This window comes from Podarcis gaigeae (genome assembly GCF_964106915.1).
Source record: "Podarcis gaigeae genome assembly, chromosome: 3".
Classification (NCBI taxonomy): domain Eukaryota; kingdom Metazoa; phylum Chordata; class Lepidosauria; order Squamata; family Lacertidae; genus Podarcis; species Podarcis gaigeae.
Window position 1 is genome coordinate 90,273,312 of NC_139680.1, and position 13,955 is coordinate 90,287,266.

A 13,955-nucleotide genomic window follows, 5' to 3' on the forward strand; every position below is an offset into this window, starting at 1 on the left:
ATTCTATGTTTACCTGATCCCTGCTTGTCTGCTCTGTTTCCCCTAGTTCTGATCCTCCCACATCATATTTCCAGAGCCAGTAAGCCCTATAGCACTCCCCTTCTGATCTTCTTCCAGAGTCAGTCATGGAGAGCCAGAATTCTAAGTCCTGCTGGTTTTGTGGGAGGCAGTAATGTGTGTGAACTTGATAAGATGGAGTCCCATGTCAACATCCTCTGTAGTAGCCTGTACAACACTCATTTTGATTGAAAAGTTAATGTGTTAGTCCACAGGATTTGGTTAAATATCCTTATATTAGGAAGTAGATTCACTTTAGAAATGCTCCTAGTTTAATTTTAAACTGGGTGGGCAATGATTGGAACTCTTTTGTGGCAGGGCAGCAAATTTCATTAGAGGTCAATGTTGTGCTCTTCTGCTTGTTTCATCTGCACAAGATTCCAGTTTGCCAATGTAACGAAAGGTTGCTGTAATGGGAAAAGGGGGCTGCTCGTGCGTAAGCGTTTAAATCCTCCAAGCTTTACCATCAGTTCCTAAACTTTCCCAGTCCGAGGAACCATGGGTGCGTGGTTACCTCAATCGCTGGCAGAATCCGTCAGTGGGCGTTTCCGGAATTTACGCCAACATAAGAGTTCCTTGACGGAAACTCTCTGGATTCTCTGCGTGACAGTTTCCTCCGCGGAGTGGGCATCCCCAGCGGAGGTCCTGAGCCCTCCCCGCTATTCTCACTGGAAACATCTGGGAGCCATTCCTCCGATTGAGTTTCTGCAGGAACTCTCCCTCTCCCCCTACTGGTTCCTTCCTCCGCATCCGAAGCTCTCCTAGCCTCCTTGAGCCCTTCCACCACCTGACTCTCCGATGGCAGTTCCCTGACAGTTGCATTTGGGCTTTTTGATTCAAAGAAAAGGTGAACGAGAGGTGACATGATAGAAGCTTTGTTTATGTTCAGTGGTGATAAAGGAAGCAAAATGACAAGGACTGTTGCTTTCGCGTTCTGCTTGTGGGAGTCTTAAAAGTATCTGCATAGTTAATATTAGAAATGTGATGATGTGCTAGGTTGATCCTAGGTTGATCCAGCAGAATTTTTCTTATGTTCTTATCCAGTAAGCAGTAGCTGCTTGCTCAGACCTCTTCGCTGACCAAGCAATGAAACTGCTGTGAGAGAACATCTTCATAGTTTGGCCACTGAGTTTTTTTCTTAATGATTTTGCTGCTGCAAAGACTGCAGATGTTTACATACAGAGAAATTATGATGATGATGTTGATGATACAGCAAATTGACCTCTCAAGTTAGAGCTGTTCAAAAATAAATGGCCCAGGGAATTAATTATTCTTGCACTATCTGTCTTTATGGAACCCTATGGTCACATAGTTCCTTAACTATTTTCTTAGTCATGAAAAGTATTCTAAACATTATTAAAGATGTAGTGATATCATAAATCATCAGATGTAGCACAGGCATATTTTAGAAGTTACTCCCCCCCCCCACTACTTTTACCAGTGCTTATTTTTCAAGTATTCCCACCACAGCTTCTTATTAATGCATGACCTCGCCTGCACATACACATGAATGTACACTCCACCAACACGTGTTTGAGATCTTTAGCTAAGAGTCATGGTGCACCATTCATATAAGGGGGAATTAATAGCCAAACAACAAACCAAAGTTTAGAATGGAAAAAAGTTGCAGTTAAAAAAACCCAAAAGAAACATTATACAAGCAGTATGAGGATTAGATTGTCAATTACTTGGTTAAATCTAAGGAGAAGTAGAGACATGAGGAATCTAATATCAAATAAAGAGAGGGAAGGGTAATAGGCATCAGAGAGACACAAAGAGATCAGTGGGTTAGAGGAGTAGCCTAAAATATCAAAATTAAGAAACTTGCATCATAAATTCAGATTGACTCCTATATTTTTTATATGTACATTTTCCTTGAAAGTATACTTTTTCTTACACCCTGTTTCTTAAGAATGTAGGAAGCTGCCTTACACTTAGACTATGAGCCCATGTAGGTCAGTAGTATCAACAATGGCAGCAACTCTCAAAGGTTTCACATATGAGCCTATTCCAAACCTATATGCGGATACTGAAGATGGAACCTTTCACATGCAAAGCAGATGGCTCTACCACAGCCCACAAGGTGCTTAAATTGCTCAGGTGCTTAATAAAACCTTGGCACAAGGATAACTTGCAGGAGCATTTCTGGGTTCTCGAAATCAGGAAGCTGTCTCATACTGAGTCAGGCAACTAGTCTATCTAGCTCAGTATTGCTTCCACTGATAGGCAGTGGCTTCCATGTGGGGGACATTCCCAGCCCGACCTGGAGATGGCAGGGATTGAGCCTGGGACTCTTTGTATGCAAAGCAGATACACCACCACTGAGCTATGGCTTTTTCCTCTAGTGTTCAAATGGCTGTGAGCTGGTGGGGAAATTTTGAGTTCAGTGGACAACTAATATGAAGGGCTCTGCCCATAACCCTCCAATTGGACTCCTCTTAGGTTATAGCTGAAATGTGTTTATAATGAGTTACCTCTTCTATCTCATGACAATTTATCACAGACTATCCATTTGGTTTAGACTGTCAGTTCTGTTTTCTCAGCCTTTGTGTTTTGTGAGTTCTGTAGAATGACCAGAGGAAATGAGAGCCAGAAAAAAGAGAAAAAATTGACAGGTGAAGTTTTCTGCAATCCCCACATGACAAACCACAGTTCTTTTCCAGAGTCTATTCTTTTGCGTAGCTCTTTAAGGTATCAAATAGCTACAATATGGAAATTCATGATAGTATTTCCCAATCCTATTTATTTAATTTTAAACTTTAAATAACTGTAGATTGCTCTCATTTTGATCTGGATAGATGAACAACCTTCTAGCTTAAGGGTGCCATATGTCCAGAATTTCCTGGGCACAGCTGGAATACCACAGTTGAAAGCAGAATCCGGCCAGAAATCAGCTAAATGTGCAGGAACATATGGCAACTGATGTCGGGCAGCATCGTTTTTGCTGATTTTCCTAATAAATAGCTCAAAAACATCTAATTTATTTGTGATTTTGCAAAAAAACTCAGCAACTTTGGCCAAAAAAAATGGGGGGGAGCTCAACAACTTAGTTCCCCCCCCAAAAAAAGCTCAATAAGATTTTAATTTCAAAAATTTCTGCAGATGGTAATATGTAAATACCATGGAGGTATTTCAAATACTTGCTGTATGTATTTAGAATGATGTCTACTGTGAACATGTTGTCAAATCCTGATAATTTTGTTTAGTTTTTGTTAGATAATGGGTTATACCACCCATTCTTAAATGTTAGTTGTGTACAGGTTTTTAATATTTAATATTGTAACTCTGCCTAAAATGATTGATATTTTCCTTTGTTTCAGCCAAGCCTTTCACGTCTAAAGTGAAACAGATGCGACTACATAAAGAAGACTTTGAAATCTTGAAGGTGATTGGCCGAGGAGCCTTTGGGGAGGTAAGAGTTATTTAGATGTTGAATGGTCCTGTGGAAGGAAGAATCATATGTACAACTAAATCACAGGATATACTTCTAAGCCTTTTTGATGTGGAAATGCATTGTATGCACTGTTGGGCACTTGAATTCAATTCATTCCACAGTTTGTTGGTTTTCTGCACTTATTTTTGTAGGGGCATTAGGACCTCATTACTAATGTCACTTTATTTGTTTGTTTGTTTATTTATTTGCTTTGCATATTTAAGGATTTGTGGGCTTTGTACAATCTTTCTAAAGCTATCACTATATGGTCACAGTACTGGAAGGAAGAATGATCTGGAAAAACCTTTGCTTTGCGGTTTCTTAAGTCTGTTTAGTGGGATAGGTGTAAAAAGAGAGTTCTTGCAATGGATGTAAGTAAGCAGTAGGTTCTCCCGGGTTCTAGATCATGGCAGTCCAACTTTTCATACCAAGTGGGTTGCAAGAGTACTTCATCACAGAACCTGCAGGCCACACACTGAATTAAATTTACATATCATTGATTAAAGTGTTTGCAATATACTTAATATACACAATTTATATACTTAATTAAATAAATACATAAAACACACAATAGATTCAATATATTTAATTATTCAACAAATTTAGTACACAAACAGATGTATGTGCTTTTGTTAACAACGCATGAGAAAACCACAAATTTTTAAGGTTTTAATGTGTTGTTTTCTTGCCAAGGGCTGCCAAAAAAAGCCTCATGGGCCTCAGGTGACTTGTGAGTCATGGGTTGGATCACCCTGTTCTAGATTAACACTGATGCTACCTGCAGAAATCATCTGGAAGTAGGTGTGAACTGTGAGGTTCCCATGTTTGTGGATGACACATGAGGCAGACTGAGTAGGTTACCCAGGGTATCTAAGTCCTTGTTCTTGTTTCTGCAGCCCCTTCAGCTTCCTGCTCATTCTCTGCATGATTTCTGCCAGCACCCTCCTCCTGCCTTTTATGTTTGGGGGGGGGGGGGGAGATGTTCCCAATTCAGTCTTTGTCTCTTGAGGCTAACATTGGTCTCTTTGCTAGAAGTAGGTCAGTGAAAGCTGTACATGCTCCCATGAAGCATCATTTTGTTCTGGACTCGGACACTGCGCCATTCCCATTGCAATGGCACTTTGTTTGGCTCCCTGCAACTTGGTTGGTACAGCGCTGCTGGCCTGGGTTCCTGTGGCAACTGGTACTTCTGCTGTTGCTGCTAGCAAGTTCTTTGGCACTACTGCCACTTCCTTTTAGGGGAGCAGGCTCAGTCTGAGATGGTGTTTCACTGGTTTGGTAGTACCCATACAACACTAAAATTTCAGTATGGTAATGATTAATAGATCCATTAAAATGTCAACTCAGTGTGCAGCATCTGTGAACAACGAAAATCCCATGTTTGGGCTTAAGAAAGGGGGAGTGGGGCTAACAAGTACCCTAAAAGATGTATATAGTATGGCTGTGTTGAAAATGCTGTGTACAATTCTGGTTGCCTCATCTCAAAAAGAATATCCTTGAGCAGGAAAAGGTACAGAAAGGACAAACAAAACCTTCATGAAGTTGGAACACCCTCCTTATGATGCAAGTTCACGTTTCTTTTGGGTTTTTTGTTTGTCTTAGAAATAATACATAATAGAAGTTTACAGAAACATTAGATGGAGAGAATACGTAGAGAGAAAGGTTTTGTCCTTTCTCATTTTTTCAGAGCTGGATTGGAAGTAGAGTCCGGGCAGACAAAAGAAGTACTTCACAAAATATAAAATTTGTGATGTGTTTCAGTGAGATGTGGCATTTGTTTGAACCCTAACTTCCCTTTTGTGTACATGTGTTGGACTTGTTAGTACAGATAACATCTCTGTCATAAAGTAAATGAACCAGACTGAGCATGCCTGCTTGTGGATGAAATTTTCTTATTCCGGATAATTGCAGTTGTCACTGAAATTTAGTCTATTGCAAAACTGAACTCTAATATTCCTTTTTGGAAAGTGTGTAATTTTTAGGGGAGCTAAAGAGAATAGCAACATTTCACAGGAGGGTATTATATTTGCTGATAATTTCTAACCCTTAGGCAGCATGATCCTGAGCTCTATGTAGTATAGGGAGCCTTAAGCCAATACAGACTTTTCAAGTACTGTAGTTTTCCAGACCAAATTAAGATCTTCTTGCAGATGTGAGACAGGGTGGAGAGGAGGAGGGCTGTCATTGAGGGATGAGATGGTGGTTTACACGAAATCCCTCTGCTTTGCAAAGGCTTCTTGCTGGAGCAAGAGACTGCAAGACGAGAGGAGTTAATTACAGTTCCTTGGTATCAGACCTTCAGTCTGCATAACTTGGGATAGTTTACAGGGGAAATCCCTGGGGTATACAACAAGGAGTCCAGGCTTTTCTTAATTTAGAATGAAGAATTGGGTGTGGCTGTTTCATCTCAGTGTCACTTTATTCCAAGACGTGGATTATTTATGCGAATCTGAATGTTGGACTAGATGACCCTCTGGGTCCCTTCCAACTCTACAATTCTTTGATTTTATGAAATTCATATGTGTGCTGCCCTTAAAAGCCAAATGAGCACAAAATGACTAACATTCCTACTACCTCCAGTGTGTTTCTTTTTAAACTATTGCTTATCCAAGAAGCAGTAGGAATCTGTTAGCAAATTTTTTTCCCCTCCAGATAGCTGCATCCATTAAAATAATTGAAGAAGGAACGGCAATGTGTTGATGTACAAGTACATGAGAGACCAAACCTTGTGAAGAGGCAGAAAGAGTTTGACAGCAAGCCAGGAAGCATTACTGTTTGTGGGAAATATGGAAAACAGTTGGAAGAAGGATTTTGGCTTCTTTCTCCTTTCAGACTAAAACCAAAATGTTTATATCAGCACATACCAAGCATTTTTAGCAGACTGTTCATGGAGGAAAAATACACTTAAAAATATTAAATTTTCAGATTTAATAAATCAGTGACCAGACTTTTGCAGGGAAGGGATGAAATAGTGTAATTGTCACTTTGATTTTGTTTCTCTTTACTGTTTAACTGCTGATTAGAGAGCTTTTGAAGTGTGTGTGTGTGTGTGTGTGTGTGTGTGTGTGTGTGTATCCTCAGTCTTGTTTCCAAGCTCCTTTTCCCATGTACTTTTCAATTATGTTAGTGGCCCGTCAGTAGTATCTGTCAGTGCCCTATATATATTAGCCAACAGTCTTTTCCCAGATTGCCCTCTACTGTATTAGCAAAATGGCTTCAAACCTTGTGAGGCCCAGACCCAAGCATCTCAGGTCCACCCAGAGCTGTTCCTGGGCGACCGGTATATTATTCTTATAAAAATCTCTAAGCTTGAAATTATGAGGAGCAGATGGGAGACACTTCCCATGTTTGAAAGGTGTTGAGAATAAAGCGATTTTTCGTAGTACTGCCATGTTCTCATTCCAAAAAGGTGTGGACCTTGATTCAGCAATACCTTCTACAGTGTGGTCCGATGTTTACAAGATTTTTAAATCATGAAACAAAGTTGGCGGAATTGGAATGCTTCATAGTACAAGTCAGTATTGGGCAATCCCCACCCCGTCATCTGATTTTGTGTATTTTGTGTATAGAATTTAAAGTGGTATAATTATTTAAAATCTTCTGCCAGCACTTGAGAGTAGATTGATAGAAGGGAGATGCGGAGGATCCTAGCCAATATGATTGATCCCTCAGCAGATTTCTTTAGCTTTCCAAGAATTTTGGCCAGAAATGAGAATCGATTTGTGTTGGGAGAAGTGAGCATAAGAATATGTTCCCATAGCACCTGCAATGAAAATAATTCTGCCCATTGGATCCCACTAGATTTTATGCACTTGAAATTTATATTCTCTACTTTCCTGAAAAACTCCAATTTGTAACCATCTTAGCAGGCACATTTAATTAAATCCTGCACAAGAAAAAAATAAGAATTTTTGTCCAATAATTACTACTCTTGTTTCTGGAAAGTTATGGGTCTTTAGCCAACAATCCAGCTCCCTTATCTCATACTGTATTGTGTTCCTTGTTTCTAAGTACGTGATCTTAGCAATTATCATGGTAAATGTACATAGAGGCAAACAGAAGTTTATTAATTTCCCACTTGTCCTCCTTTGTCTATAAGCAGATTGTGTGTAATGTAAAAGGCATGTGGGTTGCATAACCAGACATTTTGGATTGTGGTTCTAATGCTTTATTTAGTTGCATATCAGTATGCTTTTTAATTGTTGTAGCAACCAATTGGTATGTACTTTTGTTCTGAAAATGCAGAAAAACTTAATTAAGTCTAAATATTTAATTATTATTTTTGGTGAATTATATCAGTCCATTCTGACATATTAGGACATTCTCACTTTAAACCACTTTTAGAACAAGAAGAGTTTTATCCTTGCACTATAAATTTGGATTTAAGTCAGACTATTTTGAATTGCTTTTCCATTGTCATTCTCATTTCTGCTTGTTTTCTTTCTTTGTTTACCCATGTTGCCATTTGCCTGTTGCCTTTTAGGTTCCCATAAAGCCACAGCACTGTTGAAATAAAAAACTGTTAAAATTACAATAAAAATTTCTTCACGAAGAAAGGAGAAAACATTCCAGTGCTTTTATTTTTCCACAGAAATCTTTCCTTTTCATAAATTCATTACTAATAATGAATCGATGCAAATAATTATTAGGCAAGCTTGATAGTTTCAAAGTTTTTAGCTTTGTTCACTAAATGCATAAGTAAAGGTAAAGGTAAAGGGACCCCTGACCATTAGGTCTAGTCATGACCGACTCTGGGGTTGCGGTGCTCATCTTGCTTTATTGGCCGAGGGAGCCAGCGTACAGCATGACTAAGCCGCTTCTGGCGAACCAGAGCAGCGCACGGAAATGCCATTTACCTTCCCGCTGGAGCGGTACCTATTTATCTACTTGCACTTTGACGTGCTTTCGAACTGCTAGGTTGGCAGGAGCAGGGACCGAGCAATGGGAGCTCACCCTTTCGCCGGGATTCGAACTGCCAACCTTTTGATGGGCAAGTCCTAGGCTCTGTGGTTTAACCCACAGCGCCACCCATGCTGCTTGCATAAGTAAAAGAAACATGCAAAATTGGCTGTTCTCTAAGCAATAAATCAATTTTCTGATGCAAACTGAAAATGTTTTTGAATTGCACCCTGTCTGATTGATCACTTGCTTCCCTCTTTTTTTGTCATTGGCTCCCTAGAACACAAAATAAAACTACTGTAGATCATTTTCAGAAATAGCCTTTTCTTTGTTTTACTTGGGGAAGCTTTGCCTCTTTGCTTGTGATTGGCATGTTGAAGTATCTTACAGTTCATATGTAACTTATTAAAACTAACTTTAGTATCTGTTTCAAGTATAAGAGCTAGTTATAAGAAGCTGTTTATTTTCATTTTAAAACAACCTCCTGTTTTTCTTGCTTGCTTTATCTTGAATCTCATGTATAAAGAACTTTAATTTGAACCTTGGATTTCACCAAGGATTTTGCTAAGTTAGAATCTGCCTTGTCTGCTTGCCATACTTTTGAGAGAAAATAAGAGGAAGGTATGGATTGGACCATTGCCTGGCCGGACCAGAAAGCTTGCAAATTTCCACTGTCCTCTTGTGCCTCCCAGTTTGGGAGTAAAATAAGAGGTAGGTTAGCCAGTTAATGAATTTACAAAGGAAGGAAGAGGTGGAAATAAGTTCACCGTTGTTAATTTTTTTAAACAGGATTTAAAACCAGTTTCACATTCTGAGTTCAAATGCTGGATTAAGAGTGATCTCTGGTTAGTTGGCAGGATCACGTAGTGTACTTATGTTTAGGAGGAGAGAAGTTAGGGGAAGAGCGCACAGTACCATAGCCAGCTCCTGCTTCCTAACTCAAATTCATTGTTACCAGTAATTCTGAACCAAATTTCATGCAGCCTGAGAGTGTCAGTTTAGTATTGCTTCCAGAATGGCTTAAGTTAAGAAAGCTTTCAGGACCTGTTGTCAGTTTAGCTAGTCCAGCAGGTCTTTCACAATGTAACATACATTTTATCACATAAAGGTAAAGGTACCCTTGCCCGTACGGGCCAGTCTTGACAGACTCTAGGGTTGTGCGCTCATCTCACTCTAGAGGCCGGGACTCTAAGGTTGTGCGCTCATCTCACTCTAGAGGCCGGGAGCCAGCGCTGTCTGCAGACACTTCCGGGTCACGTACCCAGCGTGACGAAGCTGCTCTGGCGAACCGGCACCAGAGCAGCACACGGAAACACAGTTTACCTTCCCGCTATAAAGCGGTACCTATTTATCTACTTGCACTTAAGGGTGCTTTCAAACTGCTAGGTGGGCAGGAGCTGGGACCGAACGACGGGAGCTCACCCCGCTGCGGGGATTCGAACCGCCGACCATGCGATCGGCAAGTCCTAGGCACTGAGGTTTTACCCACAGCGCCACCCGCGTCACATACATTGATCACATGTATTTATCACGTACATTGATATAAAATATGTGTTTAAATGTGATTGTTTTTAGCAGATTACTCCAGAATTTGTGAACACATACAAAGTGGTATGAAAATTAACTGATGTGTCCATCTCTATGTTTTGTAAATGTACACAAAACAGTAAACGGGGAAAATTCATGTACAACCAACATTACTTTTAACTGTGCCATAACATAAACTATGAAAAGAAAATAATCTTCTTCTGAGGATTACTTTCACCTTAACTGTGCCCTAATAAAGTGCTATGATGACTTCTAGAGAAGTTTTTAGATTTTTAGATGAGAACCCTTTAGTTCTGATCAGTAAAACACTTAAGAAAAAGTAGTCTTATAAAATCTGTACCAGGTATACTATATGAGAAGTACATTTAACTATTACTAGTGGTAGGCACAAACATTTTCAAAACAAAGTTTAAATTAAACATTTTCTTCTGTCCCTTCATTTTTATATATTCCTGGGTTCTATTTTATTTTTACAAGTGTAGGATTGTGGAAGAGGTCAGACTTGATTATTATACCACAGCAATTCTGGGAACTAATAACTATTCCATCCAAGTTTTCATGTTTCCTGCTTTATACTTTTATAAGAATTCAGCATTGGTGTATTAGCTTGAGACTTTGCTTGGGCTCATGAAAGAGACTTTCATCAAGCTGTCGTCTGCTGCAGCATTTGTGCCACAAATTCATTGGCTCACACCAAGAATGGAAGTTTATAGATAGATAGACAAGAGGGCAAGGTTCAGCCTTATTTTATTTTTGTCGATAGCCCAAAGGGAAAAATCAGATACAAATCTTTGTCACAGAGTACCGATGTGTAAACAGGTAGAAACAAAAATAATTGTTAATATTTTTTGAATTGATTGGGAGTTTCCTTCCCGAGTGATGGCAGTATGGAATGTGACTATTTAAAATGCATTCATCACTGAGTATTTTCATTTTGGGTGTGGCATATTCCTACTGCTATGTGACAAGCTGTGATTAGACTTTTGAGTTCTTGTTTTATGTTTTCCACAAGTTTAATAGAATTCAGTTTATTTAATTATTTAACAGCTTTTCTGAACAACTTCAAATTTAAAAATCTTGAAGCAGCATCAGACCTTTAAAAGTATCATAAAAACAGATATAACATAAAAGTAAGTGTTATAGAATCAGGAATTTGGTGTTCACAGGGTCCCGTCTTGTGGGTTAGGGAAAACTTGTTTAGAACTAGCCTTGCATTCATGGCCTGGGAACTGCTTCAAGTGTGGTGGTTTCTCACACCATGAAGGTCACATCAGAAACCTCTGGCTATATATGGGAGTGGTCCATGCTGTGACTTGTTCTAGAAACTGGAGCAGTGTTGGCATAGGAACAAGCCACAGCATGGACTCCTCTCACAGGCCCCTGGGCTTCTGCTGTCACCTCAGTGGCACAAGAAGGAGCCATGATGCAGTGGTTACCCAGGTAACGTACTGAAGGTCTTTCTTTTTTATTATGCAGATTGAGATGATAACTGAGACAATAGAATTACATATCCTGTTTCATTATGCAGGTGGGAAGAGGTCACTTCTTAATGTAGTAAATTATCTCAGTGATGCTTCTGTGTCTATGAAATACACTCCCCAAGCAGGCAAAAATCTGCTGCTTTTAAAATGTCCTGTTATCATTTGTCTGTTTCTGTAGTTTTTACACACGTTTTTACTTTTCTTGCATTTTAAATCTGTTGCTGCTATTTGTTTGTAATTGTTGGATCCTGTATCATAATTGCTGTTGTTTTAATCCCTCTTCCACTTTGTATGATGCCTCGAGAATGATAGCTGTTGGGTATCTAATAAATGTAATTAATAAATAAAGATTAGAGATAGGGTTTTAGTGTATTTCAGCCTACCTCAGATATAATAATCTTCTTACATATAGGGAACTTTGTATGCAACGGAGCATTAAAAAATCTGTCCATCTTGCATTTCAAGTATGAAGGGGCACATTTTAGCATCAGAGTTCATCATATTTGGCATAATGTTTCTATCAGGGCTTTGTACTGCATGATCTGCTCCTTCTGAGCTGTTGCTTTCTTATTTTCTTCATAAAATCTGCTGGCCAAATCAATAAAATTATAATATACTCAGTTTGTGGTTATGTCATTAAGTACTTGGTACTGCAGCATATGTGAAATCTAAACATCTGTTGGTCCAAATTTCTTCAATAAAATTTGAAGTTATGCAACCATTATTTGCAGTAAGATTGTGTGAAAATGAACTGCACTGGAAATGTATTGGTGTATTATGAACACACTATAGATATATATATATATATTAAAAACAAATTTTATCTTTTCAGGTTGCAGTAGTAAAATTGAAAAACGCAGATAAGGTATTTGCCATGAAAATATTAAATAAATGGGAGATGCTGAAAAGAGCTGAGGTAAGACTCTCAAGAAATGTATACTCAAGCTTCTGTTAAGATTATTAGTTTTGGCTTCCATTATTGAAATAAAATATTATGAAATAAATGCAGAACTAGATTATTTATAAACACAGAACATTTTGGGAAATAATGCCCAATCTAAAACATTTCCATTTCCAAAACTCCTTCTTCTTTGTATCCTTAATATTACCCTGCTTGCAAAAATGATTTAAGATCTTTCCTTCAAGTTTTGACGTCTAACTTTTAAAATACAGATTTTTGTCTGCTAAGATGATTTGATATGGATTCTGCAACCGGAGAAACCCAAAAATGTGTTTACAGAGTACCTTAAAAGCTACTAGGCAATTTGGACACAGTTCTGTGTTTAGAAATAATCTAGTTCTGTTTGCAGAACCAGACTTCCAGGCATAGGTCCCTTGCTGGGAACAATATGCCATAATCTGTATGTGCCCAAGAGTTTCTGTGACTGGATCTAAGCATTAAGCATATAGGTCTGTACACTTTGGTCATATTACTGGATTGAGATATGTCTACAGTGCCCAAGTGTTCACCCCTGTGTACAGATCCTTATTTATATCAATGTACCAGTAGTATTTTGTGGTCTATTTGGATTTTGTTCCTTAGGTGACAGATATTAGTAATGGTTGATGGAAACTCCTTATACTTTATGAATAGCATTTATTATTTGCATATTATAAGTAAAAAAGGAATTTTAAACCTGAGTGTCACACTTATAATTCCAGTATCTCCCTTGTTCCATAACCAAATGATATCAACATATGTGCATATACAGTTGTCTTAGACTGCATCAGACTAGTCAAATATTTTCTTTTCTGGCTAGTAACAGCTTTCTCAGGCAGAACTTTTCCCCCATCCAGCTTATTCTTTAACTGGAAATGCCAGGAAGTAAACCTCAGATGTGAAAGCATGTGTTCTACCATTATAATATCCAGGCATTGGATAGCACAAGGAGAGAGGGAAACTATAGTTAGTTTCTCTCAAGATGCAATGGATGTCAAGAATTCCAACCAGCAGAACTTGTGGGAAGAGAAGCTTGCATAGAGAAAATAGTTCATAGGCTATAAATAGCCTTAGTTTAAGGGGAAGGTTGTTTTCAAACCAACTCTGTTATGATACATTCTCTTAGAAAGCTATCTCTATTTAGCTTTATTTTTTACATACCACAATTGTTAAATTTTTGAAATCTAAAATACCTCCGAGTTTAAATAATAATGAGGACCTAGTGGCCTCATTGCCACATCATGGTGAACTATATTTAACTGTGGATGCAGATACTATTCCTGCTTGGATCCTCCCCTTGCTTAATGTTGGGGAATGTTTCTCAGCCTGAGAGTTCAAGGGCAGTATTCTTGGGACTCCATGCCAGCAATGGCCAAGTACAAACCATGGCTTCACCCAGCAGTTTGTTTGTACTGAAATAACCACAATCCACAGTTTGGACATAGTGCTAAACTAGGGGTTGCCATTTGTTTCTCCCACACACTTGGTGATGAGTGAATTAGGAGCCATTTGCAGGTTCACAGTAGACCATTAACTAGTTTGCTGTGACCTGCCAATGCAGCCGGTAACTCAAAAAGCACTGCTAATATTTTTTAGA

At 38.7% G+C, this 13,955-nt stretch overlaps 1 protein-coding gene across 4 annotated transcripts in view; it reads left to right on the top strand.

Moving 5' to 3' along the window:
* CDC42BPA (CDC42 binding protein kinase alpha) overlaps positions 1-13,955 on the top strand; it is a 159,157-nt gene that overhangs the window by 39,628 nt on the left and 105,574 nt on the right. For all 4 annotated transcript variants that reach the window (XM_083732036.1, XM_083732033.1, XM_083732034.1 and 1 more), the window contains exons 2-3: positions 3,378-3,469; positions 12,251-12,334. In XM_083732036.1, coding sequence (XP_083588162.1) covers positions 3,378-3,469; positions 12,251-12,334 — 176 coding nt within the window. The remainder of the gene's footprint in view (positions 1-3,377; positions 3,470-12,250; positions 12,335-13,955) is intronic.